The 22,883-nt window shown below is 41.0% G+C and overlaps 1 protein-coding gene across 8 annotated transcripts in view; it reads right to left on the reverse strand.

Annotated features, from left to right (window-relative positions):
- Nucleotides 1-22,883, reverse strand: part of kmt2cb (lysine (K)-specific methyltransferase 2Cb) — a 70,770-nt gene that overhangs the window by 22,072 nt on the left and 25,815 nt on the right. For 3 of the 8 annotated variants that reach the window (XM_030401770.1, XM_030401774.1, XM_030401769.1), the window contains exons 11-34: nt 22,464-22,639; nt 21,933-22,306; nt 18,123-18,203; nt 16,591-17,318; nt 14,130-14,252; nt 12,022-12,138; nt 11,571-11,675; nt 10,542-10,646; nt 10,261-10,442; nt 9,724-9,888; nt 9,522-9,628; nt 9,301-9,372; nt 8,964-9,176; nt 8,294-8,413; nt 7,881-8,006; nt 7,649-7,779; nt 6,320-6,512; nt 3,648-3,740; nt 3,319-3,366; nt 2,072-2,212; nt 1,937-1,969; nt 752-898; nt 511-652; nt 82-317 (exon numbers count right to left, since the gene is read on the reverse strand). In XM_030401770.1, coding sequence (XP_030257630.1) covers nt 82-317; nt 511-652; nt 752-898; nt 1,937-1,969; nt 2,072-2,212; nt 3,319-3,366; nt 3,648-3,740; nt 6,320-6,512; nt 7,649-7,779; nt 7,881-8,006; nt 8,294-8,413; nt 8,964-9,176; nt 9,301-9,372; nt 9,522-9,628; nt 9,724-9,888; nt 10,261-10,442; nt 10,542-10,646; nt 11,571-11,675; nt 12,022-12,138; nt 14,130-14,252; nt 16,591-17,318; nt 18,123-18,203; nt 21,933-22,306; nt 22,464-22,639 — 3,958 coding nt within the window. The remainder of the gene's footprint in view (nt 1-81; nt 318-510; nt 653-751; nt 899-1,936; nt 1,970-2,071; nt 2,213-3,318; nt 3,367-3,647; nt 3,741-6,319; nt 6,513-7,648; nt 7,780-7,880; nt 8,007-8,293; nt 8,414-8,963; nt 9,177-9,300; nt 9,373-9,521; nt 9,629-9,723; nt 9,889-10,260; nt 10,443-10,541; nt 10,647-11,570; nt 11,676-12,021; nt 12,139-14,129; nt 14,253-16,590; nt 17,319-18,122; nt 18,204-21,932; nt 22,307-22,463; nt 22,640-22,883) is intronic. The other 5 variants (XM_030401771.1, XM_030401775.1, XM_030401772.1 and 2 more) reach the window with 5 other exon arrangements.

Consider the following 22,883-nt stretch of genomic DNA (forward strand, 5'->3'; position numbering starts at 1 on the left):
TAATAGGAATTGGACTGATGACAAAAGAAAAATGGGAAAATAGGAAAAATATATATTAAAGCTTCAGAGCCATATACAAACCTGGGTATTCTTCTTTGAGATTGGGGAAATTGACATTGGTATACAAGACAGGCGCTACAGTGGCTAGTTCTCCAAGTGTCTCCTCCTTCTCCCACTTGAGTGTACTCCTTTGGGCATTTGACATGGCTTCAGTCTCCCCCTCAGGCAGGGATCCAGGAGGTGTAGGGCCAGGGCCATGGGCAGGGGTGGGCCATGGACCAACTGCCTCCCGAGGCATCTGATTAAACTTTCTGTCCCTAGAGTAACAAAAGGAAATCAGCTTATCTTTAAACAAGTCAAGTTTATATATTGCAAAGTTATGACAAAAGTTATATTTTAACATTTTTCATATAGAGCAGCCAACATTAAATATTCTAATCTGCTGGGGAAAAAAGAAAAAAAAACTTGTGAGAATACTGAATAATTTCAAGGACAGATGCAGTACATTACCTTGGATTGTCAGTGAAAGGCATACGGTTAAGGGGAGGGAAATTTTCGGGGATGCAGGGCCCTGCTCCTGGATTTGTAGGAAAACGTTGGTTTGGTCCCATCATACCATTGATCATTGGCATCCTTGGAAACATGGGATTCCCTACATACATGTTTGAAGAGGTGAATTAGATGCATACATTTTCAAAAACAACAGTGTCAAATGCCAACTCAAACAATGACAAGGTGCTTGATGATGTACCTGCGTTTGGGTGAGGCATACTAGTGCCAGGTGTGGCAGGGAGGGGCCCTGGACCCTGGGGGTGAGGCACCTGTGGTGGAGGTGGTTGGCTTGTGCTGGGGCTCAGGACTGCAGTGAAGAGATCCTCCACATCTTTGCCCTCCAGCTCTGTAACAGAGTATAACAGTACAGTGTTGCACATTTGAGTATATATATATATATATATATATATATATATATATATATATATATATATATATATATATATATATATATATATATATATATATAAAAAATACCCATTCAAGGCAAAAATGAACAGGAGTATTAAACTGCAATGTCAGAATTCATTCCTATCGTGTGCTACAGATCTGCTGATGCTGTTCACAATGAACAGTAAAGTATGATCCATAACAAAATATTGCCGAAAAGAACTGATCTAAATCAACAAAGACTTTCCAAAAAGAGAGAAACTGTGCAGTTCAGTAATATCTTTATAGTATTTTTTATAAGAGATAAGCAAATATGGGATTTTCTTGCCTTTAAGACACCTTAAGTTGATACAGAGTTAAGTGCTGTATCATCGCTGCGAGATTAGAGTCACTTTATTCAGTGTTGAAACCCTTTTACCAATGCACTGCAACCCTGAACTATTCTAAACATTACCCATAGCAGCTGTTTGTAACAATGCAAATGTCCTAATCAGTTTGACAGGACACTAAACAGACATTCACCTCCATGAAATGATGTGTGAATAGCGGATCATTTGTCTCGAAAATTCACAACAAGCGTGTTGGCATGTTGATGATATTTCTAAGGTTAATATAATGCGATTATCATGAAACTTGAAAATTACAAAGAAGAAGAAAGGAGAAGACATGGACTTCAAAAATGTCCACTTACTGGAGAGATGCAGAGATTCAGGTACTTGTACTTGCAGTAAAGAATTGTCGCACAAATTCAAGGAATGACAAGAAGCTGTTGTTTATGAGTGCAGTGAAATTTTTGTGACATGGCCTGCCTACTGCCTATAAAAAAATCGAGCATTTTCAGCAGCCAAAACTGCATCCGACACAGAAATTCTCCAGTTGTGTGCTACATTTGAGAAAGGGCAACTGCCAACCATGTCTGGACTTAAAACACAGAGGCTTATAACAATGATGATTCAACCCTTACAGTTTTGCAAGAATGGATGAAATTACAAACCTGGAATTTTGTAGAGTTTGCTGAGAATTGATTCTGAAACAAAAGAATTAGAGAAAACAAAACATTATTCATCTTACATAAAGTTTTAAAATAACAGTTTGAACCAGTGTCTGGACATTTGTCTCCCACACTGACCATCAGTGACCATCTTGTCTAGCTCTGGGCTGAGAATACCGTCCAGGGGTTCCTCTGGGAGGGTTCGAGGTGTCCTTCGGCCAGCCTGAGACTGGGGCGCCACTGGGGAACTGTCTGTCAGGGGCCCGATGTCCAGACCAGCTGTGGAAACACACACAGACATACAAAAACAAATCATAACACGCACACATGCACACGCACACAGACAAAAGCAACAACAACAACAAAAAAACTGACCAGAACGTGATCATTAATATAGACTTGAAGTGAGAACATATTTATTGTCTTAACAGCCTGTGGAATGCAATCAAAACACATGATTACAGCTCCTTGGGGTTCCTGTGTTGTTTAAAAAGAGTGTTTTTGGAACTGTGAAGAGACAGAGAGGTCAAACTAATTCTCAGTAAAGGTACACAAACATTTCAATGTTTGAGTAGGAAAATATTTCTTACATTGGTCTTTTGTACTAAAAGCCTATTCATTTCTTTAAAGCTGTGCAGCCTTCATCAGTTTTTTAAAATACTGAGCTTATCCATGAAAAAACGCATACAAATTGTCTGGGTTAATGCACTGCTTGCAGATTGAATCAAAGTTACACTGGAATTTCTCAAACTTGTAACACAGAGCTGGTTTCCTACTCTTGTCTATAACTTCTATACTCTCTCCAACACAAAACCTTCTACCAACATACGGATGGTTGCAACCTTATTGATAGTCAGTATTGGAACATAATTATAATCAGCCCATAGGGCACTTAAGATGAGCCAAGTAGTTCTTACAAAGAAAGAACAGCTACTGCAGTTCATTTTGTCATCCAGACTTTGATGTCTGAGAAAAGTGGAAGGACATTCACCAAGGCCTCTTTTTCTCTAAGCTGCTTGATTCATCACAGTTTTGTTTTTTTTTATGCCAGGATGCCCTTGCTGGTTTGTTTGTTTGCCATCATAAACACATCTTCAATTGAGCAGCTACGACTTTGTCCGTATTGATCTATAAAAAAATGTCACCACTTTGAAAGGGTTGAGGAGGTTCACAGACAAAGACTGACAGACCTTAGGCATTTGAGTGAATACTGTGCACCGGGTTAAGTAAGCACTAAGCAGTCTATGAATGTTAAAACATCTGAATGGTTGAGAAAAGCCAGGTATGAAAGCAGCTTTTATACATGCACAATCAAATAGAGACACACACTGCAAGAGAAGAAGAATGCACAAAAGCAAGGGATTAGTAGGCCATAGCACCCTTACCAAAAGGAGGAGGTGAGCTGTCAACCTGGAAGGGGCAAAAATCAAGACCTACAAGAACCCAAAACCAGATAAAATGAGTGAAAAAATAGTGAAGACAGAACAAGCACAACACGCTTCAGACAATGCAAACAAAAGATAAAACCAAAGGTGAACATAAAGTATTGTTAAAGAATGTGACATTAAAAAAATCATTAAGTGGTGAAAGCAAAATAAACTTGCTGTCTGAGGAAATCTCATAACCGCGAGGAATACGATTTTGTAAATCCACAGCTAGGTGACTTTTTATAAACTGTTGCCACTGTGACTGCCTGTGAGATAATATGACGCACCAGAGTCACCGCTTGGCTTTCCGAGCATTCCCAAGATGTCTGCATCAGTGTTCAGAACATCAGAAAGATCAACTAATGGTTCCTCAGACGTCTCTGTAGATGGAGAAAAAAGGAAGAAACAAAAAAAAGAAAGAAAACCAAACCGTCACAAATCATAATTGATGGCGATGTTGAAGGGACATGACAATATGATTTGGAACCATTTTCTTTGGATGCCACCTGTAGAATTTGATCATAAGTAACCAAGGAAGGAAAGTTTAGATAAAGAAAAATGGAAAATGTTGAAGATGGAAACTACCTCTCTTAAACATAAATAATTCATTTAATAAAGTTATTCTGGCCTCTGAGACCATTGTTTGTCTTTTATGAAATAGAATTTAGAGGGAAATGAAAGTCACCATCTGTCAAGGTTATAGAGTTGTATTTCTTAAAACGGTGCAAACTGAACAAGTGATAGAACTGAAGCTAATTTGGAGTCGGATATCTAGTAGCACCACTCATGAAACCTGTTATTTCTACTACTGGATACAATTTCTTGTCCGTCAAAATTATTATTATAGAAACTTATGATTAGCAATCAACAAGTTCAAGTAGTGAAATTAACTGTAACTTCATACTCAAGAATAAAAAAGAATCAAAGAATCAAAAGATTAATCTTCAAATACTTTAGTGCTGCTGGGTAGATTCCAGTAGCTTCTACGGTAGCTAAACAATGGTCTGCCAATAGTTTTAAGTTGCGTTACCTTCAATACATCTGTCATACACTTTTTCATCACAAAGTTTTTATCAGTGATGTGACAATTCTACTAATAAGCTAATAGAAAAACTAAAATAATTCAGAAAGTGATTGGACTGAGTTGGACATGTGTAGTTATTAGGAGAGAGACCAGGAATGGAACCAGCAACTGGAGCCCATCCCCAAAACTTATATCTACCACAGGTTATCAGCTAGTTAGGACAAGAAAATGAATCTTTGGTGTCATTACACCATAGTTCCTCTATATATAAAATCGCACTGGGTGCAGTAATATATTAGATGTTGACTGTGAATAATTGTTAGTGAGTAGTGTGCTCATAAACTCTCTGATGGCAGTGGCTGTGTACTATTTGGCCATCTTGGGTGTACTATTCAATATGCAGCACCAGAAATGAGGACATCTGCATGAATGAGTGCCGGCCGCTGGTTTGATGTTGGATCTCTATTAGCTTAAAACAGTGACAAGTAGTACAGCTAAAACAGCTGTGCTTCTTGTTGAGGAGGTGTTGCATAAGCATGCTATCAACAGGTAACAATCAGGGCACATTCAGACCAAATCAGGTGGTGCAGCACTGTGGGAGCGTGGGATGTCACTCAATAGTCCGTGTGTGTGACATGTTGATTGGTTTGTCGAAAGGCTAAGCTGCTATGTTGTTATGCTACCATCATGCTGGTCCTACTAGTGATCGTTTGTCCTCACTGATCGGTCAAAAATAATAGTAAACAACCAGGATGTGAAGCAGATCATTACGGTGGATTTTAAACTGGGGCACAAATCCAAGCCGAATATTCAAAAGAGAAACATCACACTACACAGCGAAATATAAATTAGGTTCCCCATGTTTTCTTTTAGCCTTGCTAAATAACATGCCCAGCTACTGTCCCGTTCTACTCTGTCTCTGATCTCATGCCTCATGTTTGTCAGCATCCATAGATTAAAAAAAGAAAAAGTAAGTAAACTGGTGCACAATGCCAAACTGAGTGAATACATTTGAACCATAAGGCAAGTTTTTAGTTATTCACGCTATGAGTGTGATCGCCAGCTTATGTGATTGGCCATCACATTGTGACGTCTGACTGCATATCTCCAGAAGTTGAGCTGGTCTCAACTTTTTCGCTTTGTTTTCAGAACACCCTGTGGTCAGCACTGCCACAGCCAAAACAGACCATCTTCATTTCAATGAATGGGAAAACCTGTGTTTTTGCCACACCACCTGATTTGATCTGAATATAGCGGCATGCTCTGCAACATATTTAGCATGCCAAACAGTTTGAAAGTCAGTATACCTTTCCCATTTGGAAACAGCCTTGACGAGCCACTATCACTATTCTGCTTCAGTCATTTTTTTTGTTTCACAAGGTCAGCATGTGAGGGGCATGTGCGATTTCATGTTAAGATTGAGAGGCAGGACGAGGGAGCAAGAAATACAGAGTGAGTGGGCGTGCAAGACAGAGTGAGCTTGCAGAGAAAACAGAAACTAGAACTTCGTTTTATTCGCCACTTATGATTCTATGTAATTCCTGAGTGTGGGAGTGATGTGAATAGAGCTGCAGTTGCACAAATGAGTCCATGGAAGCTCATGGCCAGATATTAACCTCTGAATCCTTGACTTTTTATGTTGTATGAATGGGTGAAATGCATTTTGAAAATGTGTTGAATAGAAATCTTAACTCGTGTATGAAGAAGGTTAATACTCTTTGTGCAGAGACGAGGGTGAGAATCGCATGGACTGAACGAGATTGTTAGGAGCCAAAATAATAATGTGTCAGGCCTTTTTCAATACCTCCTTTGATTCCTTTCTAGCACTCGACTAATCTAAGTCATTATGAATATTAATTTTTCCGATGCAACCCTTTGAATCAATGAACCATCACATCCCTTGTCCTGGAGAACTGAGGAGTATACAGTACGTACGTCCTGCTGATGGTCTGGTTGGAAGCGATGTATTTGAGTTGCTGAGTAGAGGGTCAGATGAAGGGTCCAGGAAGCTGGTGGTCGGGTGCTTCCTCTCAACTTGGCTCTGCCCTTCTTCCAATAAGCCTGATTCGACCCCCTGCTGCCTGCTCTGCTTGCTTTTGTCTAGTAGGTCCTTTCCAAAGAACGCCTCCTGAACATGACAACACAGAGCATCAGGTCAATTCTCTGTGTTCACACTTTCCTTCAAGAAATGTCAGCATACCTTTCTTGACATCATTCTTGGGAAACACATCACCATGTCACATAGAAACTATTGCACACACATGGACAGCCCATGAGAACTGACCAAAGTGAAACAGAGAGGCTCAAACAAACAGTCATGTGGGTGCTGGCCTCACTTTTGTCGGCACCTACCTCCCCCAACCACTTAAACCCACAAGTCATCTACTATCCTCAATGACATGCAGCTGCAGCTGCCTGCCGCAACAAGACATTAAAAGCCCAATGTGTTGCCGTTTCAATAATTAATGAAATGTGCTTCACTGTGTCGGACCTTTAGGTTCGACAGAACACTCCCCCCACTGCAGTGGGATTAAGAGCAGCACTGACAGCTGCCGGTGGTTTAATGCACATCACATATCTCTGTTTTGGCCAACAAAAGGTGACGCTGATATACTGGCTGGAGACTAGAAGCCTTCAAGTCACCTCCAGTTAAGCTTTTGTATGTCAATTCACAGCCCAGACAGGAGCCATTAAAGGAGCATGATCAGAGACTGGTATCCTCCACTGTAACTTCCTCTAGGCTGTTCCTCTTTCAAAAAAGCTCACAGAAGGGGCACTGTGCACCAAAGTTCTGTAAGTGGTTTCCAGGCAATGTACTTTGGAGTCCCAACCTTCCCAAGGGTGGGATAAAACACATTTTAAGAAGATATGGCATGACAAGACCAGACAATCTCTTCATATGAAGAGGCTTGCATAAAAATAAAACAGGGATACATTTGCAATTGACTGATGAAATTGTTATTGTTTCAACTAATGCAATACCTCTTTCTTGTTAAACAGTGCGATGTTAAATATGCAATGTTTGAAATATTGTACCTGTGTTGGAAAAATTAGTGGAAGAAATAAATTGATCATTATTTTCAAAGCCAAGTTGTGTATATATGGAGAAATAATTCCTAATTAAATCAGCTTTTAAACACACTGATCACAAGAGTTATACTACCCTAGAATGGTTACACAGTGCTTAAACACTATAATATACTATATGCCCATTCTTTTTATACACCGTTTACTTTTCATATCAAACTCTAAGAGGTGACAGACCTGCAGGTAGGTGGGAAAAGCTTCCTCCAGTTTTGTTTTCTTCTTTCGGTAGCGTTTCTTTATTTTCTCTGGGACCTCTGGTCCAGGGGGCGTCTCATCCACAGGTGTATCCGGCAAAGCCTCCGTCCATCCTACAACAAAGTACAAAATTACATTACATAGAAACAAACAGATCAGAAGACAATTGATTGTAAAACAGATGTATGTTTGTGTACGTCACTGGTGTACAGACCTTCATCTCTTCCACTGGGAATCTCTGACACGGACCCAGACGAATCCTTTCTGCAGAGTGATCGTTTAGCCTTGCCTGGACCCTGACCAGGACGGTTCCTCTGGCGAACCATGAACCCACCTATGCCTTGAAAAGGAATACATTTTTGGGGGCAAGTCAGTATATTTACTTACGGAAAAAAAAAAAAAAATTTCATAACCATCATGGACTGGATAAGATTTGAAATGTATTGACTATTAATTCTCCATTATGTTCAGCATGAAAGCTCAGGAACACTAGATAGAGACCTTTGTATATCAGAGGCCCTGAGATGGCAGTGCTTTGCTTCAGCTAAAGCTACAGCTACAGCGACGGGCATGTACTGCACCATTTTACGCTTCAGAGGAGCTGTCTCCTTCAATCAGGTGCCCTACCCGGCCGGTACGGTTTCCTCTTCCTCTTCTTGCCGCCGTCGGCCCCCTTGGAGTCGTCTTCTGCTGGCTCTCTCTCCAGGCTCGAGTCAGACTTTGCCTCACAATCTAGGAGCTCCGCCTCTATAAAGGGAGAGAGTACTGATGATGAGTGACAGCCCTGCGGCAGAGAACACCCCAGCCAGGCCCCTCAACACAGCGCCAGGGTCAATTCTATCTGAACTCAGCTCAGTGGCAGGACATTAGCCTGATTGAAATTAGGTTCACCAGTTCCATTACAGAGGACCTTCATTTCCAGGGAGACTTTGTCTGTTTCCTACACTTAGAAAATAATTTTGATATTGTATGGGTATGTGAGAGCACACCAACTACATACTACTAATATGGTGTATTCTGCATCGATCATCTTTATCATACCAGGGCTGATTTTTGTTTTTTGACTGATAGTAGGAATAAAACGTCATTGCAACTTTGGATTGCACCAAAAAGCGCAGCAAAAATAGGTAGTGCCAAGTAGTTTCAACTACTGATATTCAAACTGATAGAAAATGACGAAAAGTGAACAAATTCATGTACATTTGGGAGAATCACAAAAAAAGCCAACATTGACAGTCCAAGCCCTCTAAAAAACATTCTGAGATGAAAGAAAAAGCCTTTACTAGAGGACAAGTACCTCTGTTGTCCTCAATGTCTTCATCACGAGAGTGCTCTGAGAGGGGGTCTACAGGAGCCTGAAGCACTGCCACACTGTTCTGGTTAATGATCTTCAACTTCAGCTTCGGTTTGGGTTTCCTGCGACGTGACGCTGTGGCAGACAAACTCTGGAGCTGGCAAAGCCCAGACTCTGTCAAGCAAACGCCATCCTGGGTGTAGGTCCTGGACAGATCTGAAATAATCATAAAATCATGTTATGAGCTTATAATGTATGCATTAAAATCAAATCACAATATTGTGCAAAGAAAAAACATTTCTTTATTTACAAAACATCAATTTTAAAGCTCTGAACATACCCATTTCTTTAGCTTTTGTGACAATCTGTGTCATCATTACAGGCTCAATGGCGTCTCTGACCTTCGTCACAACTGCAGCAGCAAAGGACAGACAAAAGCCATTAAACACAAACAACAAAAACAAGAGGATCAAATGTCACAGTTAAGTTAATACACTCTAATGCAGACACACAAAAAAGAATTAAAAAAAAAAATATTTAGAGGGATCACTATCCTCCAACCTTTAGTGGTCTTGAAAGCTCGGCACATTGTGCAGTCGAAGCTACTGTCTGCAGCTTTTTCTACATCTTCCTCTGAATGGAGACCCTGACAAGACGCATGGAACCATCTATGGACAAAATAGAAGGTTTAAATAAGGGTTAACAGTGGTTAAAAAGCATTAGCAGAGACCAGTTCTCTGAAGTGGGCAGAAACACTGCACACCTGTCACATTGGCGACACTGCAGAATTGTGGTGCCTTCACTGTAGTCCACCAGGCAGATGGGGCATGTTGCAAGGCTGGCACATGGGGCACACTGGGTGTAATTATTCTGCCACTCACACCTTAGGCCTGGGGTGGTGGAGCCACACTGGGTACAGGACACACACCTGCAGGACACACGGAAAGACAAAGGTCATTCTAGCCAGGTTACTTCAAAGAGGATAACGCAGATTAACTGTGCTGCTAAACTCCTGTCCACTCAGTTCACTGACACCATGCTGCAAATATGAATGTCCTGTTAAGTTGTTGTTTGTGGAGGAAATTCGGTTTTCCATAACAATATTTAAGACATGCACTTATCATGCCTTTGAAATGTTGGGCTGATTTTTAACTTCATTTCGTAAAATGTTATACAAAGTGGAGTGTTCAATATGTAGAAATACTTCATGCTTTTAGTAAAGTTAACAATAATTTGATTCTAATTAAAACAATTGTTTGCTTTAATCGTATTTTGTTGAGATGATCATAAAGTTACTCACCATTTGCACTTCCAGCTATCCTTTGGCACATTCTGCAGCGGAGGGTCCAGGCAGTAAGTGTGATAGCTGATGTCACAGTCATCACACAGCAGCAAGCGGCCGGGATCTGTGGCCTGGCCGCAGGCCTCGCACACTGTACACTCCAGACAACGCCAGCCCTTACTTAGCACCACCTTTGTGATCTATGGAAGCAATAATGAGGCATTTATATGTAGGTCCGTGAATGACAGGATGGTATTTCTGCTCTCCACTCAGGTGTACAAACTAAAATGTAAATGTACCTTTATTCCAACACAGAATGGATGGTAGCACTGGCCACACTGAGCACAGGCCAAAAGACGGCCCTCTGCGCCAAGGCCAAAACTCCCACACACCACACACATGTCCTGAAAGGAAATGAGAAATCATGAGTTACACAATGAAAGACACTGAAATTCTAAGGCAATAGATATAAAATACCCCATATGGTCCCATTTTACCAGTTGATATGACTGAAAACAACAACAACAACAACAATGATGATACCAGTCAGCTGGTTAGTCACTCAACTGCTGAACTTTTAACCTTCACCACTAAATCACATGGGTATCAATGTTCTGTATATTCATTCACTGCCTCTGGCGCCATGTGTAGCAGCCATTATATATGTTATTAAATGCTATCTAGAATATTGAAGAAAAGAAAATGAAAATCCGCTTAGTCAATTCGAACAGTACAGTTGCCCTCTATCCCCTCTATATAGCTGTGCAAAGCATATTGAAATGCTAGCTAAAGGAAATACATTGGAAACTTTGGTCTTTTAACCAGGGTGATTGAGTGAGCCCTTTTCAGCTCCTGCTTCACACTCACATTCAAAACTAAGAGCTACGCAGAACAGTCTTGTTCCACTTGGTCCTTTCTGTGGTTGGTTGCACATCAGTTGGATTCTTTAATTCCTTAGTCACATTTATAAATAGTTATTCTTTAACAATACCGGATCTTGATTACTACTGTCTCCAACATCCTGATGAATATTTGGCAGTTACCATCAGTCACTTATTGTTTACAGAAATGAATTCAGCATAGGAGTGTTACTTTGAAGACAGAAAGTAAGAAACAATAAAATTTCAATATGATCCTGTGTTACATAACCAACTGCAATGCCTGCAGGCGGTTGGCAGTATCTCCACAAGAATTAATGATCTCCAGTGGGAGAGGTCTTTAAGCACAGATTTAATTTCAGGGCATGCATGTGAATGAAGAAATTCAAGGATGTGACTCAAAATAAAACACATAAGCAGCACCGTTATGAATTTATTTAAAAAACACACCTGTTTTAGTGTGAAACTGTCATTGCTGGAAAATATGACCACTGTGTTGTGCATAGCATTTTCCTCCTCCTCTTTGACTTGGTACGGGGTTTCTATTGTGATGATCTGGAGATCCGAGAAAAACATACACAAAATAAACAAATATATAAATCATTCTTTACTCTAAAGATCCACCATCTGGTTGTGCTAAAATGACTAGCTTGGATACACATACTTTAGACGTATAGTTATTTTCTATTGTTCATAACAGCCAAGAAATTATTTGGTGGTATTGAGAAAATAACCCTCACCAAATGTCTTTACTATAAAATGAAACTAACAAACACTTCACTTTGTTATGAACATGTTATTTACAACACATCAGCCATGTCTTCAGCTGGAGGGAAAACTGACAGTGATTTGCATACTGTGTAATATTTGACGAAGATGTCACCAAGCTGGGTGCACATACCCCGGGGTTGATGCTGGGACTCGCTCCATTCTTGCCTCTGGCTCTGCCACGTCCAGCTCTACCTGACAGACCAGCCCCTCTGGGCCTCCTCCTCCCAGGGAAGCCTGAGCCTCGACCCTGTGTGGGCAAGACAATAAATCAGAACATGTGCAGTTTGCCACCTGAGGGGTAGATGAAGACACACTGCAGGGGGAAAAGAAGGCCACTCCCTTTCTTATAAACTTAAAAAGACAAGCACACGCTCCACTTGTTTGCAAAAGTTTGTTTTGCTCTTGCACACACTGAAAAGTTACAGTTTGCTCAGCGAACAGAAAAAAATCTAAAGGAGTTGCCTGGGGAACCTTTCACCCCTCCCCCTTTTCAGCTTTTTACATTTTTTTTCTGGATACACAAAGTGCTAGAGGAATGACGTGTTATTGTAGGCTAACCTGGATGTTAGCATTGCCCTGGTTCCCTTAACAAAAACCTTTGACTTTGGATTATTGCAGAAAATAAGCTCTGTGGCAAACAAGTGTATGATACACATTTTCTACAGCAAGATAATCTCCACAGATGAACACCAATTTTCTGATTTTGAAGCATAAATTCAATTGCCTAAGTAAAAGGAAAATGTCTGTTGCAGTCTCATCACCACCACTAAGCATCTTATTACACCATAGTATACACACTTTACAATAAATTGTTCATTCTGAGTTGTAAAGTTAGTTCAAATAGTCTGCAACCAAAGCCTGCCTGTTTAGAAGGACTAGTGAGAAGATGAGTTGTGTTCGATATGACATAAAATTTCAGCAACCTCTTTAATCTCATTTGCCACTTGTTAGCAACAGCCTTTTTCAAGATTCGTTAGCACTTTTTATATTCAAACGTGGGGTATTTATGATGTATTTTATGTAATAGATCAAACAAATGTCCTAAGCTTGTGTTAACCACAGACTTTATTTGAGGCATTTAAGGGAAAACCCATTCAAAAAACCCAAACATGCTAACTTAATTTAGGGTTTTAGAACTCATTACTGCAACACTTTTTTGATTGTACAGACTGCACAACAGCAAGAATTTGTTCATCTAGTTCAAGAGAGGCAATCTCATTCTGCAGTGTTGTTTACATGGTTGCAAGCAGCACAGTTTGCACAATAAATTCAAGCATTAATACTATGGCTTTGAAAAGTTCTATTCATTTTTAAAAGGGGTGATAACTACATCAGAAATCTAAACTTTTAGTATTTGGAACATGAAGCCAATGCCCAGAAATAAATCAACACGATTCCTGACATTTCACAAGTTGGTGGAAATTACTGTTATTACAAAAGGTGCACTATAATTTCTGTCAGACTGCCAGCAAATGGGAATGAGAAAAAGCCTCTGAGCTGTTGTTCTAGCAATGAGAATTCCACTGTGCCCTCCCGCCCATTTGCAACTGGAGGTCTCTGCCTAATCATGATTGTCAAACTCAAGTGTAAATGAACCTTGCAGCACCTGCCCCAGAATCCCATCCCATTTAGCCCCTATCCGACACTGATCCCAAACCAATGACCCGCCCCGAAACCACTGTGCCTCCTGACAGACACTGTACGATGGTGTTTAACCTGGACCGGACCCCTGCCTCAGTGTGCAAATTAACCCTCACCATGCTTTGCTGAAGAGTAACGGCTGTCACCATGGCAACCAACCGACACAGACTTTTCACAAAGTCAAAATCAAAGAAGGGAAAACAAGTACTTGAACAGGTTTGAATAACACATAAAAGAAGAGAGAGAAGCAGAGCATGGCTGACAAAGAAAATGCCACCTTCGTTCATGAGTTACAATTATTAACCAAACACTTGTATAGACAGAAATGCCTCATACCCTTGATCTCTTAATTAATCTGCAAAGCCAGCAAAACCCACTGTCAATATAGCAATACCTTTCGGTTCCACTTCATAAACTCATTAGCTTAGCCATTGGTCTATAAATCCCCCTTCTCACAGTAAGATGGTGGTAATTGTTAGTGTTGGCTGTGATAAATATCACAGTGACTTTCAGGAACACTCAGGGAGTGCGCGTCACTAGGGTAAACAGAGGGCTAACAGAGGGCAGCTGTTGTCTCTGGTGAGCCACAGTATTTACCACTCTGATGCTCCAGCCGGGGCTGCCAGAGGACTGCCTCGTCTTTGGGACGTCCCACCCCTCTGGCTGGTCTGGCGACCAGGACAAGGGGGAGCTCACACTGCTATGAGGGCTCCATGCACCCTAAGGTAAGGGAGGGCGGGTGAGAGAGTGAGAGAGAGGGAGGGAGGAGGGCGACAAAATGCAGCAACTTAAAAACAAAGCCAGCGAAGAAACAAAACATACAAAGAAAGATGTTAGAGAGATGTGGTGAGCTTCAGATGTTGCCACTGGGGAAGGACTCTAGACTCATCCATCTATGCAGAGTTACAGTATTAGAAAGTATCTGATGTGCCAAAATATAAACAGGGTAAGTTATTAGGTTATAGTCTGTGTTAAAGCCAATTAAGAGTTTTCATGCATACAAGTTTAAAAGGAATGTTTCGAATAGACTGTAAAGGCAAAACTGGAGTGCATAATTGTGTTAGTGGCATTTCACACAGCATCATTTGCCAGAACATCATGGCACCATACGGCAGGAAAAGAGGCCCTGCAACCTCTCGCCATGACAACCTTGTATGCTTGGCATGTTGACAAAACAAGGAGAATTGCATCAGCACATGAGCGCATCAGACAAAAGCATGCTGGACTAAAGAGGAGCAACATTTTACATTTCTGGAATAGATTTCCCCAGGCCTTGTGTAACAAATTAGTTTGAGCCATATAATGTTTATTTAGGAGATGGGATATATCTGGGGGAAAAAAACACACATTTTGCAAACTAAGTAGTCTACCCTCACCAGCATCATTCATAATATATTATAGCCATGGGTGAAATTCAATTCCCATTATTATTTGTCTGAGGGAGTCTACTTTCAGTGTCTCTATCATAATTCATGTGTTTGAACAATACTGTGACACTAATTTCGAGAGATTAAAAATTGTTTCATTCACTTGTGATCCACTGCAGTAGATGGTTTAATGTGGAGATAATTAGGACATGTTAATGGAAATGGTCACTGTAATTTGTGAATTGAATACTCATTCTCAAAAAGGGACAGTAAGGTGGTGTATGTTTGGAATGAGGACATGAGATGAACAGAGTGGCTGATGAAAATGCTACTGAGGGGGATATCATGGTAAGGATTTTCAGTTAAGGGTGTTTCTAGCCATAAAGAAAAGAAAACATAACTTTGTCTGGAAATAATTAACACTTCAATTGAGTTTCTGCATGGACACTGTGACTAACTGGTCATGTGGTGCACAAACATGTGAAGGGAGTACAGGGAGTCGAGGGAAAGCATCATTTTCTCAGCTGTCCTCCTGCTATACTTGCATAGTGTACAGCAAGGTTTAGCCCGACTGAGACAAAGAACAACACTACATATTAGATTACACATAATTACTATCAACTAGTTGCTTATTAGTTTGCATGTTAGTAGCATATTGACTCATATTAAGTCATTATAAAGCACTTATTGAAGCCTTCTTCTGTATGAAGACATATTCTACAACTACGAGGCCATTATCTATGAGTTTTTCGTCAATAAACTCTTAATTACTGTGTATCAATAGCAACTAGAGAAGTTGTCGAACATTATTTAATATATCAATATGCTCTGCTCAAGCCTTATAAAATGGCCAAGCCACAAGAATAGTCATTCTCCACTTCATTAATATGGCATGTTCTTAGCAATAGACAACATGGTTATTAGTGTCCAAATAACTTAATGAAGTCTTAATAAATCCCCTCTCCAAAAAGCAGTAGAGGCCAGTTGCCATGTTACATTGGTTTCATTTTCATATCTTTAGTATCTCTATGATCATAACCATGACTGGTTGAAGTTAAAGTGCTGCTTGTACGAAGAAAGGTGAAAAATTATTTACTCACAAACTTCTGTAATTTAAATGTGTGTCATAACATTACACTGGAAAGGGGAGAAAAATGTGCGTGTACACCTTGGTATCATTTGATCCACGAATGTAAGCCAAATGTACCCTTTCCCATTGAAGCCAGATGTTAGTGGGTGTTTGTGTGGGTTTAATGGGTTACAAGGAATACGTTTCACTGGTATTTTGAAACATGTAAATCCTCCTGATTGTATAGATATTTCTCAGTGCTTTCTGATGACAATAAAGAGGCAATATGCGACCAGTATGCATGCTAATGAGCAAGCAGTTAATGGATAATATGTGTACCCTAACATAAAGTGTTACTACGAAGATAATAAAAATACATAACTGAACCATTTAAGCTGCTACAACCAACCCAGTGCCAACAAAAAACTCAACTTTCATACAGCAGAGCCAACAGGACATTTCCACACGTCAGCTAGGAGTTCACAGGGTATGAGCACCAACTACTAGCACATACTCCCGGCGTTCATAACGTAGGCTGGGACAGTGAATTACGGCACAACAAGCCAGACAGTGGCACAAAGCGAACCAGTGGTCTTCTGCAGCATGATATCCAGGTTCCTACCTGTTTCACTCGAGGCCTCCCAGGAGAAAACTTCCTCTTGGTGATGGCTGGCTTTCCCATTCCAATCTTAGGGGTGAGTGGTATAAGTGTGGTGGTGGGTATCATACTGCTGTGGTCACTCAGCGAAGGTAGGATTTGAGTCTGGAGTGGTTCTCTGGGAGATGTCCCTCGGCCCAGAGGGGAAGAGTGGGAGGGAGAGGCAACCATTTCTGCCAACCTTTCCACAGATGTCTTCAATGGTTTCTCCTCTGAAGACAGACTGCAAAGTGACAGATTAGGCTTGCTCTCCGGTGTAGTGTACATCTCCTCTGATATACTGGAGGCTGAGGGCTTAACAGTCTCTGCCAGGTTCCTGTGATAAATACCCTCACTCCTCTCCTTGTTAAGTTCTTTTGGAGCCGTTTCCAGGAAAGAAGTCCCAACTACATCCATACTCGACTGCTGGGGTAGTGAGACCTCCATTGGTTGGTCCGTGAAAGGTACTGATGCAGTACTTGGTTCTTTGGTGGTTGAGATGATGGCCTTAAAATCCTTTGTGCTGGAGTTGGCCATACCCTCCTCATGGCAGGCCTCTGTCTTTGCTGGTTTGATTTGTAACGTGGTATCCTGTGTCTGTAGTGACTCCATAGAGAGCGGGGCCGGAAAAGACTCAGACTCCTGGCTGGGAGTTGCTGAAGATGCAGGACTCTCTGTAGATGAGAGCTGGGCTCTTGCTGCTGGTTTTGTTTCTGTTAGACGACATACAGAGAGGTCAGAAGAATATCTGGATATCTTTACATCTTTTTCATCATTAACAGATTGAACAGATAGAAGTGGAAACCAATACATCGATCAGTTAATAAGTTGATGAATGAAAAGAATTTCCCTAATTTAATCAATTAATCTTTTAAGTTTTTTTAAACAATGTCAACTATTTGCTGGTTCCAACTTCTTCGATGCAAGGATTTGCATTTCTTTGTCATTTTATGCCAACAAATGAAGATTCTTTGGGGTTTGGACTGTTGGTTGGACAAATGAAGCAATTTGAAGACGTCATTTTGGGCTATGGGAAATTTTCAAGAGCAGTCTTTCACTTTTTTTCACATTTTCTAAAAGAAAAGATTAATAAAGAGTAAGGCACCAAACTCGATTAAAATAATACGACGCAGCTACAACGCCTCATTTTCACACAGCTCTGTGTGCTAACTGACTGATGAATGTAATCTATTTATTCGCTTATATTTCGCCATGAATTTGCAGTTGAGTTTCTGTCTTGATAATGATCCATGTGCATTAAAAACAGTGAAAATTAGCTTCTCACTTGTGCTAGCGCTGGTGTTTCTACCCATCACAGACGTAAATAACACATCCATGTCAGCCAGCCATAAAGATATGCATTTCCTTGTGTTGAACACTTGGCGGCAAAATCCTTAAAATAATCCACTGTGTGGAAACGAAGCGTGAATGTCATCAATGTAAATGATGTTGACTTGGAATCAAAATGTAGTTCCACAAAGCATATTTAGTACCAAATAAAAAGACTGTATACAAACCTGGTTTGAACTCTGTTAGGGTTTTGTTGACAGAAGGTTCAGTAACCTGCCTCTCCACAGCGTCTGCTCCCACTGAGACTTCTAAAAGAGAGAAGATTCATTATCAAGACAATACATAATAAAAAAAAATATATTTGTTTATAATAGAGAGAACTAGGAGTCTAGAGAAACTGAACACATTACAATAAAGTGGGAATAAAAGAAATTGGTACATAGGGAAATGCTGGGCTCGGATTCCCAGTAGTCAAACTAAGGGAACAAAGATATCTTTGCTTCTACTATCCAAACCCATCTGTTATTTTACAGCTAATGGTAAAACAAACAACACTATATGGTGATGTGAATCCCTAAGTCATGGGAACTCTCCATTCAGTAAAGCCACAGAGCGTTTTCCTGTGAAACAAAGGTGAACGCTAGCAATAATCCTTTACAACCTCTAATAAAAACAGAAAGCCTTGTAATGCAGATCACCTTTTATCTCTCAAGCCAATAAATGTAACGGGATTTTTTTATGGTTCAATATTAGCATAGGAATGAAGGGCTATACATTCCATATGAATGTAACATTAATGTCCCTGCTTGGATTTAATGAACTGTTGCATCAGCCTCGAAAGGGATGTGACAGAAGGGTACCGAAACGCTTTCGAGTAACAGTCACAATGCATAAATTAGTTTTTCTTTAAATAAAATGTTTTAAAAAAATTAGGCAACCCTTTATTATTCATCTTTGATGTAATGTATCCTATCCTCTCTTGCCACTTGGGTTCGTTGTGTCTCTTATCCTCCCTCTCTCCATTTGGTTTTGTATTAAACACATCAATGCATTTGGCTAGTCTGGTATGAATAGAACTAGTCATTCCTGGCTATCAGGCATCAACACATCGAGCCAATATTCTGCCAGACAGCCTCTGACCGTACAGATAGCCTAGTCTTAACGAGGCACCCACCATTTCAATCCACAAGTTCCCATGTCACACTGATCCTGACACACGCATGCACCTGCTAAGCATCTCTGCCAGGGAAGGGAGTAACCATGACAACCAACATCCCAGGGTCTGTGTGCTCTGGGCTCATGACTGTGCAGCTTGCAGGTGCTCATCCGGTGCCGATGCCAGAAAGTCAATTAGGAGATGGGCCTCCAACCATCTCAAGCCTTCAACTATTGACCAAGCTGAACACACATTCTCATTCATATTAACACCCTGCTTCCTATATCTCCTACAGTGAATAAAGTGATGGTTGAGATAAATACGCGGCTTTGATTAATGCAGCAGTGGCCTAAAGCCAAGTCTAACTTCAACCACAGAACGGATCTAACAGCATCTGACGGTTGAGTCACGTTAAGCCTGCTGTTAAACCCTGAGTGGTGGAGAATCCTGGCAGGTGATAAACAGCTCTGGTTAATGACTTTAATTACATTACATGTGCGGGCGGATGGCAGCATAGTCATGATCTCATATAACAAAGACACATTTTTTTTTTAATAATTCTAATATATCAAATATTTAAGGAAATTTCAGCCATTTTCTAAGAACATTTTCTCCTGTAGTTTGTGCAGGATTATCTAATACACAACAAAAACAAAATATTTTAAATAAAATTGTTCACTGTGTGCTGGGAAGGCACACAAATTTAAGAAGCTTCAACCCATAAGCCCAAATGATATCTCTGGCATTATGACGTGTCTTGAAAAAACAGGTAAAGCTTATTTTGAGGTGCTTAACATAAACCTATAAAAGCTCCTCTTAAATCAATACACATATCTCATGAACACTCTTTAAAGCGGCTGAGGGAGAAGCATCGCCTTTCCAGCTTAATCCAATGATGGAGCGGTTCATGACCACAGGAAAAAGATAGTAAAACGAGAGCACATGTGTACAGAGAGCAGAGTAAGCTGCTGCAAGCTGTGTGAGCGGCCGTGAATGAGCCAGCGTAGCTCCAAGGCAGGTTAGCAGACAGGGGATCTAATATCATCACCATCATGCTGCTCCTATCCAGCCTGTACTGCCAGTGGAGTCTGCTGTCTAGACAGAGTGGGCAGTGTAGCTACCACTGGCATCCCCAGCTCACCGTTCATTTCCCTGATACTACACTGCATTCTGGGAGAACTCACATGGAGTGGAGATGCAGCCCTGAGCTTCACACACGTGGATGCCAGCATCATGTAACTCATAGTGTTGGTGTTTGGGGAAAAACGTCTAGAAAAGCTTAGGTGCCAAAAGAAAAGAGCTTTTAGTTACAGTTCAAGTCAGGTCCCATATCTCCAGACATGGTTCTGATTTCAAACAATGTGGCTAATTCAAGAAAGGTCAATATAGTTTAGTTATGTTTTATTTAGTTACCATCTTAGTAGGGTCAGGCCGATACGGTCTAACAATCGACAATGAGGTCTCCACCATTGTAAATCGGGATTTAAAAAAGCCCCCCCCATGTCCCTTTTTTTTCTCATCAGACAGGCAGCCTGAAGTCTTTGAAGTCCTTGAATCCAATGGCCACAACTTATGGTCTTGTATTACGAAACACACTATTGTGTGTATCATTTTTCCAGCCTAGTTTGGATTGAACCAGTTCCATGCACATATGATGGACAGTTTGACAGCTCAGTTCCCAACAACAGAAATTATTGATATGGGGGACTGTCTTTGATTAAATAACTGTTTATTAGACCACCAATGGGACCAAAATCAGCAAGCTAGCTTGTTATTTCTCAACTATATGTTCAGCGGTCGTCTGGTGTTGAGATATTTGAAACATTAATTCTGAAAGAATATGAGTCAGAGAGTTAACTGTTAACAGAGATTAATTTACTATTTAACACATGAAACAACAATTAGTTCATAATTGTGGAATGCAGTCAGGTCAAATGCCTTTAGTAATGTTAACTTAGTGGCATCACCACAACTGGAGGGACCTAACTGGAGCTGCAGCTGTTTAGACTTTCGTCATATGAAAGTGAGTGGGTTAAATCTGTAGGAGGTTGGGAAAACGCTAAACATGTACATATATGACTGACACCACTTGTTGTTCTTTGATTTGGGATCACAAAGCTATTGCTGGCAAGCATGCACAAGATATGACAGACACGAGAAACCACAGCGCCTCAGCAAACTCTCCCTCCATTGAACAGTATTAACAAGTCTGGCAGTGGGTCAAGTCAGTTAAGTTACAGTAAGTATGAGCAGCCAACTCGGGTGCCCATCTCTTAAAAAAAGTGCTCTCAAGTGTAAAACTCATTTCACATAGACTGGCAGACATACTACCTTCCCAGGTGGCATGAGGGAGAAACAAAGTACTTTTTCAAAACACAGAGTTACAAAGACAATCGAGAGGCTTTAATCTGTCACTAGTAGGACACCATCTGGTTATTGGAGAGTCCTCTTAATAAGAGAGGGAGTGCTTGTCTCTGGTCTCAGTCCAAACAACTCCCAATCCTTTCATCCACAACAACTGCGACTTTCAAAACTTCATCAGTGCTGACACTACAGCCCAATTTTGCGTCGCATGGGCCAAAACTTTCAACTGCTTCTGCATGGCTAGAGGCTGTATCAATGAACCCTGAACTACAAAGACTCTTTTATTGTCAGTCCTATATCCCTGGTGCTTGTGTGCATGATTCTGTATAATCAAAAGAGTTAGATTACTTGGCTGTACCTTGCAATAACAAGGTATGATTGATATGCTGATAAACAGACTGGATTCTTGGGGGGGGGGGGGGGGGGGGGGGCGCGCGCACTTGAGCACTGAGGAAGTAAAGACTTCAGGATAGTACAAGGAAAGAGATCAGAGCATTTATCTTCCTGTGTGTCTAACCTTTCTGGAACAAAGACCCACCAGGCTTCTGGGCTGACGTGGCCAGCTTCTCCTCCCGGACGGTAGCCTGAACAGGCTCTGGATCTGAGTGCAATGGAACAGCAAGTAATTCCGGTTTGGGGTCATTGTGCATTTCAGGAGGCAGCTGAGTGCCAGGTTCTAGGTCCGTGTGCTTTTTAGCCAGCTGTAGGCCAGTCTCAGAGTCTGTGTGCATGGAGGCTGGCTGAGGGCTGAGCTCTGGGCCGGTGTCCATATCCTCTGCCTGTAGCGCCTGCTCTGCAGCAGGAGACTTGCAGTTGGAACAAACATAGTCCTCTCTGGGGTGGATTTCTGCTTGGCCTGAGTTCTGACGTTCGCACTCCAGGTGTAGCCATCTGAATGGAGTACACAGGAATTTTAAGGGATTGTTATGACATATTTATTACTGTGGTTCTCCAAGTGGTTTCTTAGTGTTACCAGGGAACATTGATTCCCCAATCAAAAAATAAGAGCGTTGCATTTGGACTAATTACGTTAGAAAAAGTCTCTTACCTCTTACAACTGTGGCAGAAGAGTAAGTCTTTGTGATGCTCAGGGTCCAAGATGCAGGCACACATAGGACAGCTCAGAGCAGGGTCCTGGTTTTGGACGCAGTTCTCACACAGCAGGCTGGTGTGGTGCCATTGCCTGCTGGTTCGTGTTCCACATTGGATGCATACTCTGCAGTTCTGCGGAGCAAACGAAGCCTTCTTATGAACATGACCAAACTGAAACCATTCAGACCCAATGCAGTACAAAAACGATGTTCCTGCTTTACAGAATTGGCACGTTTAGTCATGGAATGGGAAATGAGCATGAAACCTTCCCAGGCGCACAGTGAACATGCCTATTTTTACAGAACATGACTCTTTTCCAGCAGATTCATGACGGAGAGCTGGGTAATTTTTACCAAAAAATAAAAGCAATATTTTT

Source organism: Sparus aurata, chromosome 21, assembly GCF_900880675.1.
Source record: "Sparus aurata chromosome 21, fSpaAur1.1, whole genome shotgun sequence".
Taxonomy (NCBI): Eukaryota; Metazoa; Chordata; class Actinopteri; order Spariformes; family Sparidae; genus Sparus; species Sparus aurata.